The following is a 27,108-nucleotide window of genomic DNA, read 5'->3' on the forward strand; positions in this document are numbered from 1 at the left end:
CTCATATGATTTGAGTGGAGATAACAAAATCAAGCCAAGGTTCCTATCCGTCTGTACAGTTGTAAGCAGCATGCCAGCCAACCTGGGAAGGCACGCTTCCTGATTTGTTCTCTTCCTCCTTAGCTACAGGACCTCTGTCTTTGAAGGATTAAGTTTCAAACAGGTTGCTTTGAGCCACTCTACCACATCCTTCAAGCACTGGACCAATGATCTCAGAGAGTGTCTAGCTGATCATCTATTGATATAGAGCTGAAGACTCCAGACTAGCAAGGCAGGAGGGTGCATGAAGATGCTAAATAATGTTGGGGAGAGAATTGCACCTTGTGGAATCCCACAATGGAGTTGGTATTGGTGCAACTGATTCTCCCTGATAGTGAACATCTGTCCTCTATCACGGATAAAGGAGATCAACTACTGAAGGGTTGTCCCCCATATCTCCATGTTGCAATAGGCTCATGATCTATCACATCAAATGTTGCCATGAGATCAAGCAACTCAAGCATTTCTGACCCGCTTTGGTCCAGCTGTCTCTGAAGATCATTCATCAGGGTGACCAGAGCCATCTCCACCCCATGGCCAGGTCAGAAACTGGATTGGAATAGGTTCAGGACTGATTTTTCATCCAGGAATGCTAGAAGTTGGTCCATGGCAGCCTGCTCAATCACCTTCCCCAGAAACACAAGATGTAAGACAGTAGTTGGCCTGGTCTCAGGGGTCCAACAATAGTTTCTTCAGCAAAGAATGGATCACTGTCTCTTTCAGACCATATGGGAAGGGACAGGAACAAATTTACAATTTCCTGAAGCGATCCTCCTAAATTCTTTTTGCTCGCTTCTAGAAGCCACAGGGCGCAGGGATCTAGGAGACAAGTGGTAGGGCTTACTGAATCTAACAGCCTGTCTACATCAGTCTGCACAAAATGTCTGAAACTGTCAAAAATCCTCTCCAGAGATGGTCAAGGGGCCTCCAGTTCCCTCATGTTATTAACCATTGGAGGGAGGAGATTGTGGAGCAATGAGATCTTATCTGCAAAATAGCTCGCAAATGCCTCACAGCTAATCTCCAATTGGTTCCTATTTGGGTGCCCCTCCTGAAGGGCAGGTAAATGCTGAAGTACCCTAAACTTAGCTGCTTTCACTGCCATATCATAGGCTTACAGAAACATCCTATAAGATGTTCTTGAAACTTTATTGCAGGTTTTCCTCCAAACTTACTCTACTGTCTCAGCTCCCATTTCCTTTCTTGAAGCACCTCAGTATATCAAGGAGCTAGTTTGGGATGGGGGAAGAGAAGCTTTTGGGGGTGATCTCATCAATGGTAGTCAACATCTGGCTATGCCAGTCATCAAGTGGAAGGTTCATTTGAAACCCTCATTTTGGGCATTGGTGCATAGAGTCATTCAGTTGGAGACTTCTTGGCCTACTAAGCCTTTGAAGGTGGCAAGCTGTAAAGGAGGGAGAAGTTAATTGTTTGGACCTCAGATTACTGTTCTGTTGTTACAAAGGTCTATGTTTTGTTGAGTGATATGATGTTAAATGAAAAGTTAAAATATTTTATTCTCTTTGAATTATTTCAAGATTTGTTCCAAGTTCTCCCACACAGAACTCACAAACCGAGGTTTCATCTGCAGATACTGGTCTTGCTAAATATATCACATTGAACCAGTTGACAACTTATTGAAAACCTCTCATTTGGTTCATACAGGTTTGGTGCTATGTGAAGGAAATTGAATAATTTGTGGTATTTTCCTTCCCTGGATGTTCTGTCATCTGGGTGCACTAACAGTACAGTGAATGAGAGCTAGTGTGGTTTAGCTGTTAGAGGGGTAGTGTAAGCCTGGAGAGGCCAAAGTTCAAATCACAGATCGAACTGGAAAAAGTTGGGTCAATCCCAGAATTACTATGAGGGTAAAACAGAGGAAGGAGTAAAATGTCTGCAGACCTTGGAGGACAGGTGGGATAAAAATGTCATGAATGAAATAAAATTAATGAATAGTTGTTTGGTGATACTAAACAACCACATATGAAATAATGACTTCTGCACAACAAGTTGCTTTTGAAGATACCAGGCTGAATACAGAGAGCTGCTGACTCCTGCAGTTTGTTTCAAATGGTTCTTTCATCACAACTGTGAATATTTCACTTCAAGCCAATGATCTAGACTGAATTAAAGTCTCTTTAGTATCTAACATTTTGCTGATATAGAAGAGCGTAGATCTTAGATAAATAAACTACATACTCCAAATGAATGTACTCTATGTGACTATACAGTGCGGTTACCAGCTATAGTGTAGATGGCTGTCACCACTAACAAGATCACTGTAGAAAGGTAAAGGTTCCAACCCAAGGAAATCTGGATAAAAAGTGCACCAGAGAAAATATCTGTCTAGAGGAGAGGAAAAGAAAAGTATTTGTTACTGTTATGTCCAGTCATTCAGTATGTCTCTCTAACATTTATGTTTTTAAAAAGATTTTTAAACTGTTCAAATGGCTAGAATGCAAAATGGCCTGGATGCGGAAGGTAAAAGTGTCACGAACGCTGTGACATAAACTCCAGGTTAGAAGTGATGTCACAATCTCATGACACTCTAGGAATTTCCCCAGTCTCTATGATAGAGATTGGGAGAATTTCCAGAGTGTCACAAATGACATAATTTCCCACAATTTTTCTCTTGTTGTTCACTTGACTGAACACAAGCAGTTGAGAGTGGAGTGTGAGTTCACCCACCATGGGCAGGCACTTGGCAACCTTAATCAAGAATCAGAAATGCTTAAGTCCCATTGAAATTAATAGAACTTCTTAGCTGTATATTACTCATCCCAATGATTTCAATGGGATTTAGTGATGGCTATTTTTTTTCTGTACACTTGTAAATGCAACTTAAATATAAAAGTATGAATGAGAACGAATTTAATAGTGGGAAGAAAATAATCAGAATGAAAAATGATGATAGTGCTAATATAAAGTAACATTTTGGTAACGGGATTGATGGAAAATGAATGTTGCCAATAAATCAAATGTGACAGTTAAAAAAGCATTTACCTGATGTAGTGGCAAGCAGACAGAAGCACCAACTTGGTGGTGGCCATGCCTGGGACCTGCAGCCTGTTCTCCCACTGCCTGCTAAGCATGGCTGTTGCTGCCTAGCAAGCCCAACCCAGGGATGGCAAGAGGGCATCAAGATTAAATGGGCGATGGCACAGTAGGCTGTGGGTCATGGCTATTGCTGTCACGCACTTGTCACTGATGCCTCCTGAGTTTCACTAGGCTGTGATGGACAGAGTAGGTGGCATGTCCCAGGATGGTTAAGTGATGTACTCCTTTATGTCAATGCACATATAATTAATTGAAGATTCTGGCCTTGAGAATGTCTGGTGAGATTATTTGCAAGAGTAGTTTTATGACATCTTTGTATATTTATCCAATTAGTTGGGTACATAACATTTATAATTGTACCTATCCAAAATTGGTGGGGAAGTATAGGATTATCCTAGGATTATTCTTGCAAATAATCTCACCACATATCAGAACCACTGGAGCTTTCAATTATATATGTGTTGTCATAAACTAGTATCTGAGGTGATACAGTATACAGACAGTGGTGGTTCTGATGAAGATAGTTCACAGAATGCTGAAATGACTTGTTCAAACATGTTCTTTCAGAAAATTCTCTGCTGTAGAAGTCACAATTAAATGCCCACAGAATACATACTGATATCTTGGTGAATATATACAGGATAAGGGACAGCACAGACAGGTAGATTTGAATCCTCTGGCCTCCAAACCTTTTCCTCAAGTATTCTGGCATAGTGACCACTCCTGCAGCAATGTAAACTGGCACAAAGATCCAGCCAAGGACCAGCAACGCCCAGGTAGCCTAACCAGGAAGAAGGAAAATACCCATGCTGTATACTGGTTTTGCACAGTAAACACATCCAGGATTATACAAGCAATGCTACCAACTCAAACATTGTGGAAGTTAATCTACAGTATATTTGTTGACACAGAAAGCAGAGGTTTCTATAAGAATGGAATATGCCATTTGGTTCTCAACTAGACAAGGACAGAGCAACAAATAATACTTGAAAGAGATGCATTAAGATAGTGTGAACACGCTGGTCTTGTTCTGTTATAAGAAGTGGTGCCACATCAATCTGTAACCTGGATATACTAAGACCCAGGTCCTAAAAGGCTCCAATTTTGATGTTCTAGTGGGAATGGTCACAGATCTGTACTTTGCCTGTTCTTTGGGTAACAAATGACAAAGCTAAAGACTATTAATATGATCAAGTAAGTTAAAAATAACACTAGTCAGAACACTGTTAGTTTGGGGAGATCTTTGTCTTTTTTTCTATCCCACTTCTTTGTTGTTTTAGCCAGAAGTCACTTTACTGTACCAGGAGATTATTAGAGAGTGACCTTTAGCACAAAAAGAAATCATTCATCTTTGAGACAGCTGATATGCAGTTTTTTGACAGCCAAGAAGTGCACATCTCCCTTTGGATCTCTGCAGGATTCCATTCTGAGTGAATTACAATCACTGCAAGCAACACCAGTTCCTTCAAAAGTGGAACAGTCCTGATCTTTAAACATCATTAGTAAGGAGGCAGCCCCTTAGTTTCACTTAAAAGTAGTGACAAAGGCTGAATGGAACTTGAATTTGTCCAGGTACTTATATTTGAAAATAGTTGCCTGATAACTTATTTATAGCAATATCCCATTGTAAACCTTTTCTTTAGTTCTACATAACTTTGGGGAAGTGGTGGGAGCTTAAAATCATAATGACCAAAGATACATTTCTGAAATATACATCAAGTGGGATCAGATTTGCTTTGGGTTTCTGTGGTTAGCATCATACTCTTCTACATTAGCATCATACTCTTCTACAATTTTGGTTAAGCAGTCTTCATAACAGACTCCTTTAAAACAATTTGAAACATCCAATATGAAGAGTTTACTGTGGAATCATATCAATGTATGACGCGCTGGGGACATTGGGGCATTTCAGGCGATTTCTATGTCAAGAACATATGTTAACATTCTGAAGCCAATTTGTCCCAGTATTCCTTAGAATTTTCTGTTGAGGACTATGAATAAGCTGGAAGCTAGAATCATTTCTAGCAGTAAAGGGATAATAGGAGTTTTCTACTTTTACCATCAGACAGAATTGCAGCTAATGAACGGCAGAATCAAACCATAGACAAGTTAATAACGATAACTCTCCAGTTGTGACCAGTCCATAGTAACTCAGGAGCATGGGGTTTTCAAGGCAAGAGAAAAACAGAGGTGGTTTGCCATTGCTGTTTTCTCTGCAAGCAACCCAGCCTTCCTTGGTAGTCTCCCATCAAGTTCTAACTTCGAAATGCCACATTGTCATCTTCCCGGGTGTTCAGTTGGGGGTTGGAGGCAGGGGTGTGTGTGTATGAGCTGGGGGTTAGTGTGAAGAGGAGGACAAATGGGGATGGTATGTGAGAAGGGAGGGGGATTTTAACTATTTTATTGTTTTTTATGTGCCATGTTGTGGTTTGCCATGAGCCAGCAGTGCTGGGAACTGTGGAATATACATGTCATAAACAAATAAATAAATAATAAATAACTGTAGCCAATCCTCTTTAGCTTTCATGCTCTGGCTAGACTGGGTTATTCAGGCTACCATAGATAAGTTAAATTATAGGCAGATTCCAGCTCTCAAAAATGCTTGGGTTTGGGATGGTCATCTTTTGTGCTTCAAACTGGAGAACTGAAGCCCTCCCAAATGCCTGTTCAGCATATGAGTGGTGTGGTGGAATTTTTTCCTGGCAAATGACAGCTGACATGGTGACCCTGCAGGGTTTTTAGGCAAGAGATATTTGGAGGTGGTTTGCCATTGCATGCCTCTACGCCAGCCCTGCTTAGCTTCTGAGATCTGACAAGATAAGACTGGGGTTATTCAGGTCACAATTAGGCTGAAAGCAATGTGATTGGCCCAATGTCACCTAGTAAGCTTCCACAGTACAAGTGGGGATTCAAACCTGGATGTCCCACATTTTAAGCACCATGTCACATAGGCTCTCATGATGGAATAGCATATTGCAATTTGGATCTTTTTTTCCTGACATGATTATAAATATGAAGTTAAATACAGGGAATTTTTCACTGTCTATTTTTCTTTTCGGGTCATTGAATACTAAGTTTGAGTCCAGCCATGTCTTTAAGACCAAACTTTGGTCTGCTGCTTCAGACTAACATGGCTAGCCACCTGAATCTATTTTCTGGCCATTATTATTCATTTTATTTCATGATTCTTAATTTAAATAATGTTGCCATATAGAGGAGGTCCCCTGTCCTGTATAGCCCCACTTAGCCTGATCTCATCAGATCCCAGAGGTTAAGCAGGGACAACATGGAGTTAGGCCATGGCAAACCACCTCCTAACATACTGTAATTTGATGGCAAAAAGAGGGGGCGGAGTTAAACAGTTACCTGCCCTGGGCACCATATAGGCTAGGTATGCCACTATTTTTTTACCCAAATTCTAGAGCATCTTAGCCAGTTTGGTGTAGTGGTTAGGAGTGCGGACTTCTAATCTGGCATGCCGGGTTCGATTCTGCGCTCCCCCACATGCAACCAGCTGGGTGACCTTGGGCTCGCCACAGCACTGATAAAACTGTTCTGACCGGGCAGTGATATCAGGGCTCTCTCAGCCTCACCCACCCCACAGGGTGTCTGTTGTGGGGAGAGGAATGGGAAGGCGACTGTAAGCCGCTTTGAGCCTCCTTCGGGTAGGGAAAAGCGGCATATAAGAACCAACTCTTCTTCTTCTTCTTCTTCTTATGAACATCCTGGAAATGATGACATCAGTTTCAAGTCACAAAGTGATGTAGATATGTTGCTGCATGTTGGATGGGCATCTTTGCTACTCCTGGTAAATCCCCTTCACCCCTCGCTTCCTTTGCATTCCTGATATCTGCTATCCAGATCTGGCAATTTCAACATCAGTTCTCTGCCCCTAGTTCTTCTGGGAGGTCATTTCACCAGGTAGGGGTCAGGACCGAAAAGGTCTCAGGGATCCAGCAATTATTTTTTCAGCAAGGGGCATATCATGACCATATATGGTCATGTCACCCCCCTCAAATGGCTAGTGATGGGCCTGGAGGGGGTGGGAATGGGAGGGGTCCCATGTGGGTATGTACACAGCTGTGCTTTCCAATAATATTCTGCATGATCATACCACTTCTGGGGTTCTTGAAGCCTGAAGCATGTTTCAGGGGTTTCTTAGTGGTAAAAAGGCTGGTGTAGATACAGGAGGAAAGGAATACTGCCACAACCAAAGGGGTTAGTGACTTTGTGTAAGAGTAAGCTAAATCTATCAAGCAGATCTTACATTCCACTCAAAACCTCCAACTGCAAGGCCTCCTGCAGCTCCTGTTCCTGCTAAGCCAATAAATAAACCACTCCCCACATTGCTGGACATCAGAGATGCTCCAATCTGAAAGACAAAAATGCACATGCTTCAGTGAGGGCCAAGATGTTATGGGAATTAAACTTTGCAGAATCACATGGTTTAGATTTCTTTGCATAAAAGAAATGCTATAGTATATAAGACCATTCTAAAATTTTAGAACATAGATGTACCCATTCTACTTCTTTGTCTGACATGCTGGTGATACTTGGGAATATTCCATGTTTGTAAACTTTTTATTTGCTGCACCTGATTTGGATAGACTAACTATATATTCCCTTTGGTCAAGCATTCATAGTTTGTTGTTAGAAATGTATGGTGCTTGTTCCTGCTTATTTCTCTTTGGAATGCTTCTGAAAAACTCCTCATCACAATTTCTTTCCAGTTTTAGGAATTTTGATTTTTTCCCCCAATTCTCCATTACATTGTTTTGTGTCCAATTTTTGTGCAGAGCATTGGACAAGTTTGGTTTACCAAATTATTAATTTCTTTTGATTCATGTGCAACTTTCCTCTCTTCTGCATGATTAATGCACATGACAGATCCCAAAATACCATCACCAGTAGCCTACACACTACTCCTTCTTGTCTTCCACCAATCTTGTCTTCCCATGCTGGCTGAAGATAGCAGATTAATATCATGGGGAAGAGAGGTCCAGAATTTTGATGCCACAGCTAAGAAGGCCCTCTCCTAGTTTGCTGCCTGCCTGATCTCAGAACATGAGGCAACCTGAAGCAGGGTATCAGAATATTACCACATAAGAAACAAGGTGGTCCTTCAAGGATATAGGTCCTAAACCACTTAGGACTTAAACTGTACCTGAGAATAGATTGGTATCCAGTATATATAGACACAGACTGCAGTGATATGGACCCTATGACCCACAACAGTCAATATTTTGCACCAACTAAAGTTTCTGAATACTTTTCAGTGGCAACCCTGTGAAGTGCATTACAGTAGTCTAAAATAGATATAATCAGGGCATGCAGCACAGTAGCCAAAATCTTCCTGCCCAGAAAATGCCACATCTGGCTAATTAATCAAAGCTGATAATAGGTACACAGCTTCCACCTGGCCACAGCTTCCACCTGTTTATTGAGCAGTATGTCTGGGTCCAAAGACACTCCCAGTCTATGGACCTATTCCTTCAAGAGGTGAGCAGCCCTATACAGAATAGGTAACTCCTGCTCATCAGTAGCACTTCCTTCTTGTCAAGATTAAACTTCAGCTTGTTAGCCCACAAAACCGCCTCCCGGCACTGGTTCTGGGTTTCTGCCACCGCCATGGGATTGGCTAGAAGCACAAGCTGTGTGTCATCTATATATTAGTGAAACTGAGCCCAAAATCCCAGATAATATAAAGAACCATCAAGTTCACACTGTGCATAGATTGTATGTATGTCCATTGTAACTTGTGAACAGGGTTTGTGAGACAAACAAGTGAGAGAAGAGAAATGAAAATGAAGATAAAAGATGTTGACTGATTCATAGAAATATTGGGTTGAATTGGATGCCAAGACCCCTTTCATTAAAGGCTCACATATTACAGTGAGCTCATGCACGTTCTGCATAGATACAGATGATGCAGATATAAATACAGATACAGATGACCTTTAATGACATAAAAGAAAACTCAAATACCTACAGATAAACATGGCGCAAATAAATGCTCAAACAAATATACACAAAAGTACCAATGCATGATTTCCAATTTTAACAGGAAGAGAGTTTAACAGGAGTTTAACAGGAAGAGAGTTTAACAGGAAGAGAGCCAGTTTGGTGTAGTGGTTAGGAGTGTGCACTTCTAATCTGGCATGCCAGGTTCGATTCTGTGCTCCCCCACATGCAACCAGCTGGGTGACCTTGGGCTCGCCACGGCACTGATAAAACTGTTCTGACCGAGCAGTGATATCAGGGCTCTCTCAGCCTCACCCACCCCACAGGGTGTCTGTTGTGGGGAGAGGAATGGGAAGGCAACTGTAAGCCGCTTTGAGCCTCCTTCGGGCAGGGAAAAGCGGCATATAAGAACCAACTCTTCTTCTTCTTCTTCTTCTTCTTCTTCTTCTTCTTCTTCTTCTTCTTCTTCAGAGTATTAAATCTTAACATTCAGCAGAGTACATTGGCAAATTTGGACAGTACAGCACAATCCTTCTTACTAAGCATGGCATTGATAATTTGTAGTTCATTGCTACAATTTGATCTTAACTATACAACCCTGAATTAAACTATACTGGCTGGAGAAAGCAGGACAAGCCAGAATAATGTGGGGAAGGGTATCAAGAATAACACAACCATGCAAGCAAAGTCTTTCCACTCCCAGAATTTGATGATAACTGCCATGGATCATGCTTGAAGGAAAGATGTTCAACCTTGCCAAAAGTAATGCCTTCCTTGCATAAAAAGGTTCCACAAAGTGAAGGTAGAATGGCAGAACTTTATAAGATAGAAGGATTCCCCATAATGTGGGTGAGCAAGGGCTATAAGGAACTGAATACAAAACCTGCAGTTCCAGGTCTTCAAATACCCATGAGATGGTTTTAAATATGTAGTTTTCCTCCAGGTCTAGAAGCCATGACACATCAATGCCAATGCTTTTTATCTTAGAGAGAACTCGATTGTACTTGGATGCTTTAGGATGCTTAGGGCTAATCCTGCGTTGAGCAGGGGGTTGGACTAGATGGCCTGTATGGCCCCTTCCAACTCTATGATTCTATGATTTTATGATTCTATGATTCTATGATTCTATGATTCTACCAGAATGAGATTAGTGGCTCACGTCCTATGTCAATTAATAAACTTCCCGGAGAGGCTGAAAAATTAATTTTTAGCCAGGTCTTGATGAATTGCAACCAGGTTTTAGTCTCCAGTTGCTGTTGACCCAATACACACTGAGACAATGTTTTTGTGGGAGTGGCCAAATTGACACAAGAGAGCATATATTGTTTCATTGTCCTGCTTATACAGACATTCATAGCAACTTGATCAATCCACTTCTTAAATTTTTTTCAGAACACCAGGATGTGGATTGAGCAAAGAGGTTGCTAAGTGGTGAGTTCCCCCAAGTCACAACTTAGCTGGCTAAGTTCTGTGCCACTGCCATAAAAATCCGATGCTCCAAACTAACATAGTTTTAAGTTCTATTTTATGATCTGTTTTAAATTGTGTTCTAGAATCAGAATCAGAATACCTTTATTGGCATAAAATTGCAAAGCATAAAATGAAATTTTCAAACAGTTTCAGATGTAAAATCTATCGTAAAAGATTTTCATTTAAAATTGCCACTAAAAACTTTGCTACTTATATAATAGTTGCTCTGTCCCTCACATTTAATATCATTTTAATACAGTGTTTCTCATTAACACAGCTGAATTTCAATTTCTTCAGATGATTAGCTAACGGGCGACGAAATACTTCAAACTTAGGACACACCAGAAGTATATGGTGCAACGTGTCAGGGACACTACATCCATGTAAACAGTATCTCTCCTGAGGAGGGATCTTCAAAAATCTACCTCGGGTGACATTTGAAGGAAAGATGTTTAAACGAGCTACTAGAAATGCTCTTCTTAACTGGCATGGATTTGTAAGATAATGGAATATCCCAGAAGCGGGGAGAACATACACTGTTGTTAGAGGAGCCCAGAATCTGTGTATCCTGATCTTCTAGTCTCTGTGATATTAGCTTTAGTATCGTCCTTTCATCTTGCATGCTAAGGGATGAGATGTCCAGACCCATAATTTGAAGTTTTTTTGACATTTTGACCAGCCAGCTGAAAGAATAAGGGTCACTCAAAAGGTTAATTAACAAACTACCCGTTTGAGCATGGAAATGAATTTTTAACCAGTATTTAAAGGACTGAAACCACGCCTGGGCTTCTATACTCTGTTGGCCAAGTTCTGCTACAAGTGTATGATTGGCCACACAGTTTGGGACTCCTAGCAGATTTCTGAAAAAGAAAGATTGGATGTTCTCTAATTTATTATTAAATGCATCCATCCATATTGGGATTCCATAAAGTATCTGAGGAATTATTTTGGCATTGTAGATTTTAATGGCTGCTTGAAGGTGTCATGACCCCCCTGGTTCATGCCATCCTGTTCCCCACTGTTCCTGCATATTCCCACTTTCTCAGGCTTCCTGTAGCCGAGGCAGCCCAAGGCCATAAAGCAATAAACCTGTCCTCTGAGAAGTTTCCTCCCTTCCTTTCCCAGCGGGCGAGGAGCCCCAACAACTGTATCAATCTCACTGTAAGTGTCCTTGCGGAGACAGCTAAGTCTCAACAATGTGCCATCTCCCCGATAAGGCACCTGGCCATCTGGTAGCCTGGGAACAGGACCCCTTTTGTCATTCCTACCCACTCTCCCGCCAAACCCTCTGAGCACCCCTCCTTTATTTGGTGAACCCTATATCTGCCCCACCCGTTTCGCTTGTATTTTGTTATTATCAAGATCTTTGCTTAGGAAGATCTTGGCATGCTCAGCTAACTGTGGACTTTGCCTAATAAAGCTCTGCTTTAGAATTTGCAACCGACTGTTGGATTCTTAATGCGCTTTCACTTGGGACTCCACCGGCTGGGCTCAGCCTGATTCCTGACAGAAGGTTTTTGTTGCCTTTTTGATGATAAAACTTGGCTAAAAGGGACAACTGGCCTTTTGCAGATTTGATTGTGTTCTATTAAATGACCATATTCTTTTGGTCTTTTATGTACTGACTTTATATAACTTGGTCTGAATGACTATAATAAAGTTTGACTGCCTGAGCCAATTCAGAAATTTTAGTGAGATTTACCACACTTCTGGGTTCATTATTAAAGGCCTCTATTCAGATTGGCACACCATAAAGCAACCTGGGAACAAATTTCTGATTATAAACATTTAAAACAACTGATATGTTTTATTACCCTTTTGGTGGGAAAACTTGGACAGCATAGCTAGAGGCCCTTTGATGGTTTCAATTATTTTCTTTCTATGTGTTGCCCATTTGTTGTTGTAATAAAATTTAGGCCAAGATATTTAAACTGGTTGACTTGCTCAATAGATTTATCTCCAACAATCCAAGAGTACTTCAGGTGGGTTTTGGCAAAAAACATGATTTTTGATGTCTCAAAGTTTATTTCTAGATGGTTGATGCAACAGTAGTCAAGAAAACCCTGCAGATTATGTAACAAAACAACACAGGATCTAGAAATTATAACCATATCACCTGCAAACAGTAACTGGGGGTGCCCATTGATTTTCTTTATCAAGGCTGGGAGATAATGAAGGTAGAGACAGAATGGATGGGGGGGGCAAGATGCAGCCTTGTTTTACCCCTATATTGATGGGAATTTTCTGTTAGAGTGCCATTTTCAGAAAGTTTTATTTGACAAATTTTACCTGTGTAATTTCCTTATTAGAAATAGTAAATGGGGGTCAATTCAGGGGACAGCAAGTATTTTCCACAGATTTTATCTTAGGATGGAATCAAAGGCCATACTTCAGTAAATGAAGACCATTTATAGTTTACCACCTCTAGGTTTTATATATTTTTTCACTTTAAAAACAGCATGATGCAATGGTCTAGTGTGGAATTTCCTTTTTTGAACCCAATCTGCTCAGGTCCAAGGATGTATTTACTGGAAATCCAATATGTTAATTTCAAAGCCAAAAATTTTGCATAGAGTTTTCCAGTGACTGAAAGCAAGCTTATTGGGCAGTGGTTTGCTGGAAGGTCAGTCTCACCTATTTTATATAATGGCAGGATTATTTTATATGATAGCATTTAATCAAGATTCTGGCAGCTGGCCTGAACCATTAATCTGTGTAAATAAGCCTGCTAATACAGGAGTTCACTATTCTGCATTGCGCTATAGAAGCTCAGCTGGAATTCCGTCAGGACCAGGGTCTTTATGGGGTTTCAATGTTTTAATCAGTTCAAGAACTGTATCAACTTCAACTGGAGGCCACTTGGGAAATGCAGTAGATTGTACTAGGGTATCCTGAGTCCCTGCTGAAGTGAAAGATGCAAAAATCCCCCAAAAGTGTGCAACCTATTTATGAGCAGGGATGGGACATGAACTAGGGTTGTTAGATCCTAACACTTTAACTATTGTTCTCCAGAAGGTTCGACAGTCTGAGTAACTTTGAGTGAATCCCAATGCTTTTGATAGAATATTGTTACTTTTTGTTTAACTAATGATTGATATTCATGCTTAATATGGAAACACTCTTCATTGGCTTGGGATCTAGAAATATGGATAGACTAAAAACAGATTATTTTCCTTTTTAAGCAGTCTTTATCAAACCAAGAGGCAGTACTTTTTAGGATTGTTGTCACTCACTTTTGTAAACTGCAACAGAGAGTCAATTATAATCTCATACCTACAGATCCAGGAGTTGTTAAGGGAGGGCTCACTAATTTGTTTTTTCAAATTAAAAACTAGTGGAGAGTTCAAAAAAATTCTGATTTGAACAGCTAGGGAAGAAGACAGGTTAATTTTCTGGAAAAAAAAATCAGATGGATTTGAAGTAGATAAGACACCATCATAGGATTGAGAAGACAGCTTGACCTTTACTGAAAGCTCTAAAGGCATATGATCGCTTTCAATATGGGAGCCTAACCATTCTATTAACCATGGTGAAATACAGACATAATCCATAGCACTGTTACCCTGAGAAGAAAGTGGGTAAGGTTGTTACAATTTGGGTAAAAATTTGCACATATGTTTGTACATTTATTTGTAAGAAAGGGTCAATGCATATTCCTTTTGCAAGTGAAACTAGAGACCAGTATCTAGATAAATATAGGGTGTTTATCACACGCTCAGCTTTATATGTGCTGTTACATGAAAAGTATTCAACATACATATTTTAAAAATCAAGTGTTCACTGTGCATGGATTGTATGTATATGCAATGTAACTTGTGGACAAGGATTAGGCGAGAAACCCTTCCTCAAACAGAGCAAGCCTTTTCTCCAGTGAAGTAAGGCTCTCTTTGGCACAGCAAGATTCCTCACTAAACAGAGAGGAGTGGTCAGAATCCAGAGATCAGTCCCCCTGGAGAAAACAGTAGCTGTACAGACTGAACTCTGTTGAGCTTCCTACCCAGGTAGCACTCCCATATTTCAAGGAATTTGTCAAGCCCAACTAGAAAGGAAGCCCTGAGGACTTATTTCTGCATAAACAATGGCTGGGATTGACTTTTGTAGTTGGCAATGCACAATTCTTGGCCTTAGTAGCAGTTGAGAAGAATAAAATAAAACAAATGGGCACACACTGATATCCCTGTACACCCCCCCCCCTGGATCTGCAACTGGTTGGTAGCAAAATATATAGTTTTGTGAGAAAATAAATTTCTCATAAAATGAATTTGAACTAAGGCCTTCAAGACAAGTTAGGGCTCTGATAACTGTAGATAAAAACTAGATTATGCTAAACCTGTTTTCTCACATTCTCCACAACATACATCAAAGTCATAGTTAGGGATGCCAGCTTCCAGGTGGGATCTAGGGAATCCCCAGTTTTACAGCTCATATCCAGGCAGAAAATGGCTGCTTTGGAGTGGGACTCCATAGCATTGAACTTTGTCCCAAATCCAATCTAGCTCCACCCCCAAAGTCTCCAGATAGTTCCCAACCCAGAGTTGGCAATCTTAGCCATAGTAATCAAATTCCCTGCTGTTTAGCAAATTAGAGCAGGTACAACATATTTTTTTTTATTCTGGGAGACCTCCTGGCCCCATCTGAAAAAAATCCTACCAATTATAATCCTACCTATTATAATATTCCCTATCAAAATGACTTCTGCTCAAAGCTTTATGTATTTCACCTGAAATTACAGCAAGGAAACATTGCTTGCCACATAGTAGTGTCAATTTCCAATTCTTTTTTTTTTTTAAAGAATCAGTATAATTCCTTTACCTTTAGGATAGTTTTGTGTTGTTCAAAAGTGTATAGTTCTAACATTTGGTCTGCCAATGTCCATGTAGGGGACTGGAGACATCCTGGAATTACAGCTGAACTCCAGATAAAAGAAATCATTTCCCCTGGAGAAAATGACTTATTTGGAGGGTGGACTCTATGACATTATGCCATGCTGATTTCCCTCACCTCTCCAAGCACAACCCTTCCCAGGTTCCACTCCCAGAATCTCTAGGAATTTCTCACCCAAACCTCGGCATAGCTAACATTTTGAAAATCATTTTCTTCAACACACTGCATCATCTCTCCTCCTGCCTCCGCTCCTGAATAGCAGCCCTTTCTGTCACTGCAGCAATGAATCCTCAGCTATGAGTAATAGAATTTGACCACCCTTTCAGCTTTTAGACAGTTAAAATATTAATGCTGTACGAGACTGGAAACCTTTCCTGAAGCAAATAGTGCAAACATCTCATCTGGGATGTCTCTGATTAAAAGACTCACTACTGGAATATGCATTCATATCTTGGGTAAATAGGATGGCTCCAAGAAATGCAAACACATTCTGTAAGATATACATCCTTGTTGAAATAGGATAAAGAAAGTATATAAAGCTGTGGAACAATGCCACATGGCCTAAAGCAATCAAAAGTTTATCATTTTCCTGGCAGCACTTGTGCCAAACCACAGGCCCTCCTTATATCCTGGAACACAGAGGTGGAGAAAGAAGTTTGTAGAACAATTCATGCTATACAAACATCATTTCTAGGTTTGCAAGAATGTCACACACAGTTGGGGGATGGGGAAGGATTAAGAGGTGAAATGTCACTTCTGACTCCTCCATCCCTAGTCAGGGCCTGTTGTCATTAATTGCAATAAGCTGCTGCCTTAAACCTCAAGATGGAGTCCATATAGGGATGTCAGCCTTCAGGTGGTACCTAGGGATTCCCCCAGAATTATAGTTCAGTTCTAAACTACAGAGATAAGGTTCTCTGAGAAATAATGATTGCTGTGGACTCTATGGCATTGTATCCCACTGAGGTTTCTGTCCTCCCCAGACTCTCAAATATCCAGAAGTTTCTCAACCCTACCCCATCTCAGTGGCCAGGAAGGACTTGGCAACCCTATTGGCCAATGATAGCCATAGTCATAAGGCTGCTAGGCCTCTGATGGAGGTGTCTATTGACCTCAGTAACTCCATATTTGCTAGTTGCCCTAAGTCTCTTGGAAGAGGATAGTATGACCTGGGTCCATTTTGCATATGTTGGGTAATGCACTTTCAGTGTGCTTTTGCAGCTGTATTTCCCTGTGTGGAACAGAAAGTGCACTGAAAAGGCATTATCCAATGTGCGTATAATGGGCCCTGCTCTCAAGGGAACCTAGCTTGTTTGTACTGCGTATCTTCAAGGTTTGGATTGTTTCTTCCCTGCACTGGAAACCAGGTGCAGGATGGCCAGGTTTATCCAAGTGTTTGGGAAAGTTTAATCACTCGTTGGGCTCACAGCAAGCATTTAGGGTACAAGATGCCTAATTCTAGTAACACTCTTTGTCTTGAGAGTTTGGCCAAGTGGTTACGCAAACACCACTGTATGTGTGTCTTGAGTCCAGCTGATTGGAACTTAGCCATGAATCTGCTTTGATAACTCCAATGCATTACTAAAGCTATCCTCATAAGTAAACTTGGATTTCTCATGTCAGTTCTTTGGGAACTTCTGCAAACCTATGGAGCCCATGGCCAGGATGCATAACAGGTTATGGGATTGCCCATCCAAGTTCCTGTTTCCCACCACAGATCAGAGTGATGGAGTGGAGGTGGGAGAATAAACAAAACATAGTCATCTAATGCTGGGACATCACTTCCGGGAAAATAATTTTTGCTCTCTAGAGCTCTGGATAATACTGTTACGCAGGAAATAGTTTTTGTGTAGAACTGGTTTATAAATTCAAAAGACACCTTAAGGCTTGCTCCAACAATTTGGTGTGTTGTTGGATTAAAGTCATTTTATGCTTCCTTTGGTTTACTAATTCTGGCTTTTGTACAATGCAGGTAACCTACATGTCGTGGTGGGTTTTATACAGCTAACAGGACAATTCTATACATTTCAATCCAGAATCAAGTTCAACCATGTTTAATAAAGCTTACTGTCAAGAAAGTGAACCTAGGATTGTAGTTATGTGTTAGAAAATGCCCACATGAGTTTCATCTGTGATTACCATAAACCCAGTGATCATGAGAACTGAAAGCCATCTCTAAACAACACATCTGTTCTATCCAGAGAAATAAGAAAGCCATTGTATGCATCAAATCCCCGTGTATGCATGTTGAAATAATTCCTGATTCTGTTCATATGGCTGTGTTCTCCCTGAGCAAATTATTTTGGCAAGAAGAGTGGGAGTTCTTGGTTTCTTGTCAGCCTCTTAAATTTCTTGCAATGTGACTGTAGAGGCTACAGGTAAGCCAGACCTTAAATGTCACTTGGGAGAAACTGGAGCACAAAGCGTATTAAAACAATAACATTTTTTTGTTATATAGTGGCATATAACAGAATATGTCTCCAGTGGAGGTATAAGGAAAACTTAGCCCACAGAATTTTACAACCCACAGGATGCAATACAGACCTGTACTTCTAAACTGCATTCAGCTAGTGGGTAAGCATTTGAGAAATCTAAAGTCATGTGTTTTTGTGACAGGGTGAAAAGGATATTTACTCCTCTGACACTTATTTCTCTGGGTCTTTAAATTACTGTTATATTTCCTTTTGGCTCCAAAGAAAATGTGTCCTTCAAAAGGTTTATGCCTTCCCAGTAAATCATTTTGGAGATTTATATCTGGACTAGCAAGAAAGCCCATTGCAACCAGGAATGCAATGGGCGCTAGGACCCAGGGGACACCAGGAGGTGCTTTTTTTTTCTGCTGCGTGGAGCTGTGAAAGGCTCCTACAGGGTTTTTTTTTTCTGCTGCCTCTCGTGGGCGTGCTGGCTTGGAGCTCCTACAGGGTTTTTTTTTCTGCTGCTTGGAGCTGGGAAAGGCTCCTACAGGGTTTTTTTTTCTGCTGCTTGGAGCTGTGAAAGGCTCCTACAGGGTTTTTTTTTTCTGCTGCCTCTCGTGGGCGTGCCGGCTTGGAGCTCCGTCAGGGTTTTTTTTTTCTGCTGGCTGGAGCTGGGAAAGGCTCCTACAGGGTTTTGTTTTCTGCTGCCTCTCGTGGGCGTGCCGGCTTGGAGCTCCTTCAGGGTTTTTTTTTTCTGCTGCTTGGAGCTGGGAAAGGCTCCTTCAGGGTTTTGTTTTCTGCTGCTTGGAGCTGGGAAAGGCTCCTTCAGGGTATTGTTTTCTGCTGCTTGGAGCTGGGAAAGGCTCCTACAGGGTTTTTTTTTTCTGCTGCCTCTCGTGGGCGTGCTGGCTTGGAGCTCCTTCAGGGTTTTGTTTTCTGCTGCTTGGAGCTGGGAAAGGCTCCTTCAGGGTTTTGTTTTCTGCTGCTTGGAGCTGGGAAAGGCTCCTACAGTGTTTTTTTTTCTGCTGCTTGGAGCTGTGAAAGGCTCCTACAGGGTTTTTTTTTCCTGCTAGCTCTCGTGGGCGTGCCGGCTTGGAGCTCCTACAGGGGTTTTTTTTTCTGCTGCTTGGAGCTGGGAAAGGCTCCTTCAGGGTTTTGTTTTCTGCTGCTTGGATCTGCGAAAGGCTCCTACAGGGTTTGTTTTTCTGTCAACGACGCTGTGAGCCCGCTGCGGCCGGCGGCAGAAGGCTTCCCTTCCCCCCCCCCACCCATCCACCCCCCCGAGGCTCTCTGGAGCCTTCTCTCGGCCGGCGGAGCGGGCTCGCAGCGTCCACAACGCTGCGAGGCCGCTCCGCCGGCCGAGAGAAGGCTTCCAGGGCCACCCCCCAGCCGAGGCTCTCACCAGGCGGGCCGCCATTTTCCGAGCGAGTGAAGCAGGCAATGGGGAGCCGCGCTTTGCGCGGCTCCCCATTGTCTGCTTGGGGCGGGATTGACACTCGGAGGGGCCAATCAGGAGCCGCTTCGCGGCTCCTGATTGGCCCCCCCTGAGTTTTTATCCCGGACCGGTCCCGCCCTAACTCCTCCCCACTGCCCCTTACTCCTTTATACAGTCCGTGGCGCCCGTGGCGCCACGGGCTGTTTACAGATGGTTTCATATGGAGAGTTTCAGAAGTTACTAGACAGGGAATCTTACCATAGTTTTAAGTCAAAGCAGAATAGAAATTGCTCTTTAACTTTTGAGGATTTTTTTCTTTTTATTTCAAAAAAGGCCCTGGCTTTTTATCTTAGAAGCATTTCTATCTTCTTTACAGGAGATATATTGTCAGAAGAACTTGGCTGTTTTTGTCACCATTGATGGTTCTCTACAAAAGGCGGTTGGTATGTTTGTGTGTGTGTTTGGGGGTGGGTGGGTTAATCTGTTTCTGGGTACTGGAACCAGCATTTTAAAGACCCCTGCAGTACTATATGCTACTTGCATTTGCTAATTTTTTATCACCAGCACTATATATTTGGTGACATGTATGCATGACTGCATGTTTTAAATTTCCAGATGCACACATAAACCATATTGGAATCCAGATATTTAAATTAAAAAAATTATAACAGACTTGAGAAAATACGAGGGACCTGGCAACGAAGACCTTTGCTGTTCTTCCCATTCTACAATAAGGTCATGTGGACTAGTGGTGTAGCATTCAGAGCAATATATGTTTGGCAGGGGATAGGGTTACCACATCCCTTCTGACAACTGGCAGGGGATTGTGGGGGGGGAGTGGAGATGGGGATAAACATGAACTGGGAAAATGCAGTTTGTTTTGGCTTATGGTTTGTGGAGTACCAGATTCGTGAGCCATGAACCAACATGAACTTTTAGGTACCAAATGAACCAGTCCAGTTTGTGAGGTTCTTGATGCAGTAGAATCCCTCCCACCAGCATGCTGGAGACACCACACTCACTGTGGAACTCCAAATGACAATCCAGGTTTGGTGAAGATTGGATTTAAAACTATGGTAAGTTACAACCCCTCCCACGGTGCCCCCAGGAAAGTGCTTTCTGGGGTAATGACAGGCATAGGTTCAGGAGTATATAAAATAAACCCTGTGCAAGCTAGATGCATAGAGCTAAGAGGGACAGAGGATACATGGCTGGCCTCACCAAAGCTAGCACTCCGTCTACTTCAGTCTGGATGAGACACCTGAAACTGTCAAAAACAACCCTAGGAGCTGGCCAAGGGATCTCCAGTTCATTTAAAGTCTCAGCATTTGAGGGAAGGTCACAGCACAGCACCAAGATTTTACCTTCAAAAAGCTTGCCAAAGCCTCACAGCAAAAAGCCAGTGGTGTGCATTTTAAACACCCCTCTCCTAGAGTCATGAGCAATCAAAACAGTTGAACTGGACATGAGCTAGAAGTTGCAATGGAAGCTGCAAAGTAATCCTCCTTCATGGCTTTCACTGCCATCTCATAGGTTTTCATAAGCATTCTATAAGACACATGATCATAAGTCTTCCTCCAAACTCACTGTAGATATTTCCCACTTTGTCTTGTGTAGCTCCCCGGAGTACCAGGGACCAACTTGAGACAGGTGTGTAGAGGGAATTAGGGTGCAATCTCATTGATGGTAGTCAGTAACTGCCATTGCCAGTCATCGACTAATTTATTGACTGAACCACCATTGGGTGCATTGGGTCCTGCAAAGCATTCAAGAAACACCATCTGGATCCATAAGTCTCTGCGGGCAGGCACAAATATGCTAAGCTCATGACTGTCTGGTAATGATACAGGCTTCCTTCCTCCTCCTTGGTTCCCCCCATTATTTTAGGTCTTCCCAGTCAGATTAGCTAGACTGAGGGTATCTAGGGAGTGGGAGAGAGGTATTGCCTTTATCTGTATTTATTATTTATTATAAATCACTCCAAGCTCACTTGCAGGGAGGAATGGTATATAAATTGAATAAATAAATAAATAAATAAATAAATAAATAAATAAATAAATAAATAAATAAATAAATAAATAACATTTCCATGAATCTCCCCCAATGGTCCTCTATATGCCCTCCAAATTTTGTGCAGATTAGATTTAGGGGGTACAAGCTATGCCCAGCTTCAAAGAAGGTGCTCTCAGGAAAGTGCTTTTGGGGAAAATGTCAGGCACAGGTTCAAAAGTATACAGAATGGACCCCCTGCAAGCAACACCCACAAAATGAACAGGGCTTTAGATTGCCCCTGTTCGTGTTTCCAAGGCTGGACAATTTCATTCTAACTGTTGGTTTGAAATTTAGTAAACATTTTTGAATGAGCAGAGACTGTCTGTAAATGTATCCATCCATGAACTGCCATGAACCATTAGAAAGTTTGTGCCAGATGACCTGCCACAAACTTCAGTTCACAAAGCACAAACTGACCAAAATTAATCATGAATGGTTCATGCCCATACCTACTTACAAGTAGAAAGACAAAGGCCCTGGTCACATTGCTGGTGTCATAGGAAGTGACATTATCATGTCAATGATGAGTGATGCTCTGTTACTTGTGCAAAACTCGAGAGTAAAAATGGTTTGTACCATAAAACGTTTGCTCAAATACTAGAGCATCACCTGGATATCACTGACATGATAATGTGACTTCGTGTGCAATGCCAACAACATGGCCTGGATGTTTTTCATTGTTTTGGTAATTCCTACCACCAACTCTCTGATTGGTGACTGGGGGTGCAGGGACTGACAGCAGGGGTCCCTTGCCTCCATCCGAGATCTGACAGCAAATATTCAAGCACCTTATAATTTATTTATTCCTCTCCTAAGAGCAGTGCTTCATTTCTTCTTTCCTTTATTTTTTTTTAAATTAGAATATATATTTTAAAATAACAGGGTACAAATAACTGTGAATTATTGCCTTACTTGCACTGAGCAGAGTACCCCCTTCTAAACCCATTCACTTCAATGGACTTGGAAGAGTTTAACTCTGTTTAGAATTGCATAGTGACAATTTGTAATGATAAGGCATAAATCTAATTGGGTGACCTTGTTTCAGCCTTTTCAGCCAATCCGTTGGGTCCGTTGGGGGAGGGGCCAGTAGAAATGGGTGGGAAAGAGTGGTGGGTGGGTGGGTGCAGGAAAGCGTCGGCGGAGGTGAGAGGAGCTGGGGGGGGGGCTGGGAAGATTGCAGGGGGGTGGAGAAGGTGGGGCAGGTGAGCATGGGGGAGTGGCTGGGAACAGGGCACAGGGGAGAATGCGGGCCAGGAAAGCGGCGGTGGAGGGCGGGAGTGAAGGGGTGGTGGCAGAGTGTGGTGGGGAGGTGGGGGGTAAGTACCTTTTGGGGGGAGGCAAAGGGTCTGGTGCATGGGATGTGGCCAACCCCCTGTTCCCAGGGCCACATGGCAGGGTAGGGTGGGTGGCTGCCTAACTGCCTTGTTGGTGGGCGGGGCGGGAGGTGGGCTGACAGGCTTCGCTCCAGCTGATTGGGCCCTCCGCCTATCAGTTCAGGGGCAAGGGGCCAATCGTTGGCCCCCCCCATCCCAGCCCGAGCCCTCCCACATAGCCCTTAGCCTTTTATTTATACCGCTTCCGCGGAGCGATGTACAGATTATTTTCCCATGTTTGTTTTTAAATGGATACACAAACACACTAGAGTTAGAGTTAAAGACAATATTTATATCCATGGGAATATATCTGGAAAAGCTTGGGTTGGCTAGTTTAAACACAATTCCTTTGCTTTTCCCTAGCACAAATTCTACTTTATTTTGAAAAAGAATCTGGAAACTGTTTTTCTTTTGCAGGCATCTTGTTCTTACTTGTAGTTTCATGTTATGTTAGGTAGCACAGCCATAAAGTTGGGGAGGAAAAAGAGGTGGTTGTGTGACAAACGCATTTGCATTTGTATGTTGGAATCCTGCTTATTATTGTGGCTCATGATATATACCATAAGCTTAGAATCAATCTAATGTATTATATTTTATACTTACAGGCCACCATGTCATGGATCTTCCAGCCAAGAAATATCCTCCAACTGTTCCCCGACTGGCTCGCAAAGAAGACTGAAATGAAGTAAAAACTCTAATGTTTCTTAAGGCTGATATTTCCAAAGAGTGTTGCTTTCCCTACTGCATTTCATTAACCCAATATTTATTTGGATTCTTTAATAAGCCCTCCCAGACCATCTGTCAGTGCTTCAGTGTGCCCTAGAGAAAATGTTTTTTTTTTAAATCAAAAGATTTTATTGAAAAACGAAAAACACTGTTCAATACCTAAATACAAATCAGGGAAACAAGCCACTGTAATGAATGCTTTGACTCTGCTTAAACAATAGCTGACATCAGATAGCTCATATCCCAGAAGATTTATGTTCAGCAAGTAAGAGCATTCGACATCTTTTCCATAGCAAAGCTCCAGCTAGCATAAACCCGGTTGCCAATTAGAAGACAAAACCCTTTTGGCTTACAAACTAGATATGTAGAAAACTAACGACAAACATTCAGTTCAAAGTATGAAGCAGCTAATTCTAGAGTGAAATATTTAAATATATATGTACTAGCAAAAAAGTCCATTGCAACCAGGAATGCAATGGGTGCTAGGACCCAGGGGACACCGTGAGGTGCATCTTTCTCTCTGTGTCTCTCTCTCCCTCTCGCTGCATGTTTCTCCATGTGCCTTGCAGCAGGAGGCAGCGCAGGTAATTAGTGCTTGTTCTTAGGAGGGAAGCAGGGCTGGTGTGCACGCGTTTGGTCTGGCAGGGCTCTGTGTGTCTCTGTCTCTGGCACATCTGAGAGGAATGTGGCTAGTGTCCAGGGAGGGAGGGAGGGAGCTGTAGGGGCAGAGCCAATCAGGATGCAGCCAGCATTGCTGGCTGCACCCTGATTGGCCCTATTCCAATTTGGACAGCTGGACACGTTCCACCCCCCAGGCTGTTTCACAAATATCTAGAGGAACCATAGATAAGGATATTTGCCATGAAGGTTCTTATATGCTGCTTTTCTCTACCAGAAGGCATCTCAAAGCAGCTTACAATTATATTCCCTTCCTCTCCCCACAACAGACATACTGTGAGGTAGGTGAGGCTGAGAGAGCTCTGATATTACTTTCCCCCAAGAAGAGGGTTAATGAGAGTCACATTTGGTTGCTGGCAAGGGAGTTCAGGAACAGAATTGTTTTCATTGTTGTTTTGTGTTCTGCACAGTTTGCTTTGTTTTCATCTTCTGCCTTTCCTTTTTGTGTTTCTGAGGAATTTGTTCCTGGTTTTTCATTGTGCTTATGTGTGTGTGCTTCTTGGTTTGTTGGCTTATCCAGTTGCCTTCAGTTAGTGGGTTACTTTCTGCCTTGCAGATAACTTAGAAATCACATTTTTCATGGATTAGGTTTGGATAGGAAGGTTCCCTTTCCTTTGCAATGTGATTGGCATGGCAGGGAGTGCCTGACTAAGATGCTTTAATTGAGAGGACGGCTGGGATAACCTTATTCAAAGCCCTGTAAAATCATAGCTCTCTGTTAAATTCACTTGAAACTTGGGCAGTCTTCAGAAGAAAGGGTGAGCTAGGATCCCTTATTTTTGATTCCATTTGGTGAAAAAACATCTCCTCAGGAAAATTGGCCATTTTGGATGCATGGAAAACAATGGGCAGAAATTCAATTTGACCTTAATGAAAAAAGAAATGGAATCTGACAAGTCTTCATGGTATGACAACCTTTCAAAGAATTCTTGCAGTTAATACACCTTCCCTTTCTTAAATTATCTTAGGGATTAAGACATTTTCTTTTGTCAAGTACACACCTCTTGTTTCAGGCCATTCAACATAATTTCAAGGTGTGCTTGAACAGAGTACTTCTTGAAAGAAATTCAAATTTACAGTGCAAAAGTTTTAAAAGTTTATATTAGTTAAAGAATTCTGTTGTAAGCAAACAGCACTTCAAACAAGGCAGAAATATGACCATTATTAGATTTATATCTACTAGCATATATTAAAAATAAACATTATTTTAGGCTTAGGTAGTCCTTGCTAGTCACAAGGACCTAGGGTCCTATTTGGATAGGACACTAGGATTTCTGTATTCAGAAGCCCCAGACATTTATTTAAAATAACAGCCATAAATGGGCTCAATCTGTATCAGGACCATGGAGCTTCAATTTCCCCCCTCTTAAGTACTCTGTTGCATTTGTTTTCCTATGATGCAGTTCTAATCAGAAATGGGTCCACACGGTTACTATTTACAACAATAAAATACTTAGGGGCATCAAACATGGAAGTTCTAGACCATTTCCACATGGAGGAGTAAAACGATTGTGGCCTCTTGCTTGCAAACACAGGATGGTAAACCTTGCATTTGCAGCCCTCCTCACAGGAGACCCCTTCCGTGTTTTCTCTCTGCCCTTTTGTGGCTTTTTGCCTCCCAATGAGGCTGCAAGGGAAAACACACTGAACTCCTTAGCTTGTCAATCACAGAAAGTGATATCATACAAGAGTATAAGAAGGACAGTCCAATAATTAAACCAAGCAGAGAGAAACAGACCTATCCAATGGCAATACAATAAATATATTCATAAAAGAAAGAAAAGTGTCCTTTTCGTAGTTTTCCTTATCTGTTTATTCTGTAGGACCTCTGTCAAAAAGGAATCCAGGTAATATCCGTTTTCAGTGAGATTCTTTCATCAGTGACAAGTCATCTGGGTCTTCAATATTTTATAGGTATCAAGAATTTAAACCTTATATACAATAATAATATAATACTGGCCACAGGCTCACATAGGTATGGGGATACCAGTCTGTATTGAACGTGTCATACCTATGTGAGCCTGTGGCCAGTATTATATTATTGCTATATATAAGGTTTAAATTCTTCATACTTATAAAATTGATAAAAATACGGAAGACTCAAAGGACTAATCACAGCCGTTCTCTCGTGGACTGAAATTTATTTTTAAAAAGAAACTTTTGCATTGCTATGCATTAATGCCACAACACAGATGCATTTTAAATAAAAATCAACACTTCCACGTTGCTACAGAGAAATGCCAGAATGATACAGCATCCTCCCCCCTTTTTTGGGGGGGGGATTTGTGTTCTTCTGGGCTTTATGTCTGGGTGGATTTATGAGATGATGAACATGGTAACTGGAGCCCAAAGTGTAATTTTGTATAAATGGTTGGCTTAAAAACAAAGTGATCAGACCCCTGTGTGATTGGGAGAAGGCTGTTCAATTACCTGCCCCCCCTTTCCCAGCTCATTTCCCATTTCCAAAAAACACAAACAGGGATGTGTTTTGACTGCCTGATCCCAAAAAGACCATGGACACTTTGCAGAAGATTTTATTTTACCTTTGACAATGTCGTTTTGTGGTCACGCTGTAATGCAGACTGCACCATGTTTTTTCAAAAAAGAATTACTCAGAGCAGGAAGTGGAGAGGGGAGGGTGGGTGCGAGGGTGGAATTGCCCTGCAGAGACTATCGTGCCTTTCCCTCTCCATATGGGTTGTCCCTGGTTGCTCACTGATGGGATGCAAGATAAAGACCGTTTATGCACTGGGAACTTCAGTGCCCCAGCTCCCTCACAGGAGCACAAATCAGGGGCAGATGAGGCATACCAGGCCAAATGTGGGTGCTGCACTCGTGTGGGTGCAGGAAGATGTGGAGCAACCTGCCATGACTAAAACTCCAGCCTGCAGCCTGGCATGAAACCTCAGTGCGTAAATGGTCAATAAGTGGCAAATCTACTTTTTGTAATTTCACTTATCTCGAGGCAAATCTTGGCAACATGTGAGCCAGCCCCTGGACAACCTCAGGATGCAGACGA

General features: G+C 41.9%; 1 protein-coding gene across 4 annotated transcripts in view; it reads right to left on the bottom strand.

Moving 5' to 3' along the window:
- The window catches only part of SLC5A9 (solute carrier family 5 member 9), a 65,871-nt gene that overhangs the window by 23,373 nt on the left and 15,390 nt on the right, over nt 1-27,108 (bottom strand). For all 4 annotated transcript variants that reach the window (XM_077333813.1, XM_077333812.1, XM_077333814.1 and 1 more), the window contains 4 exons: nt 23,289-23,360; nt 7,364-7,468; nt 3,713-3,877; nt 2,280-2,385 (listed from right to left, as the gene is read on the bottom strand). In XM_077333813.1, coding sequence (XP_077189928.1) covers nt 2,280-2,385; nt 3,713-3,877; nt 7,364-7,468; nt 23,289-23,360 — 448 coding nt within the window. The remainder of the gene's footprint in view (nt 1-2,279; nt 2,386-3,712; nt 3,878-7,363; nt 7,469-23,288; nt 23,361-27,108) is intronic.

Source organism: Paroedura picta, chromosome 4 (assembly GCF_049243985.1).
Source record: "Paroedura picta isolate Pp20150507F chromosome 4, Ppicta_v3.0, whole genome shotgun sequence".
NCBI lineage: Eukaryota > Metazoa > Chordata > Lepidosauria > Squamata > Gekkonidae > Paroedura > Paroedura picta.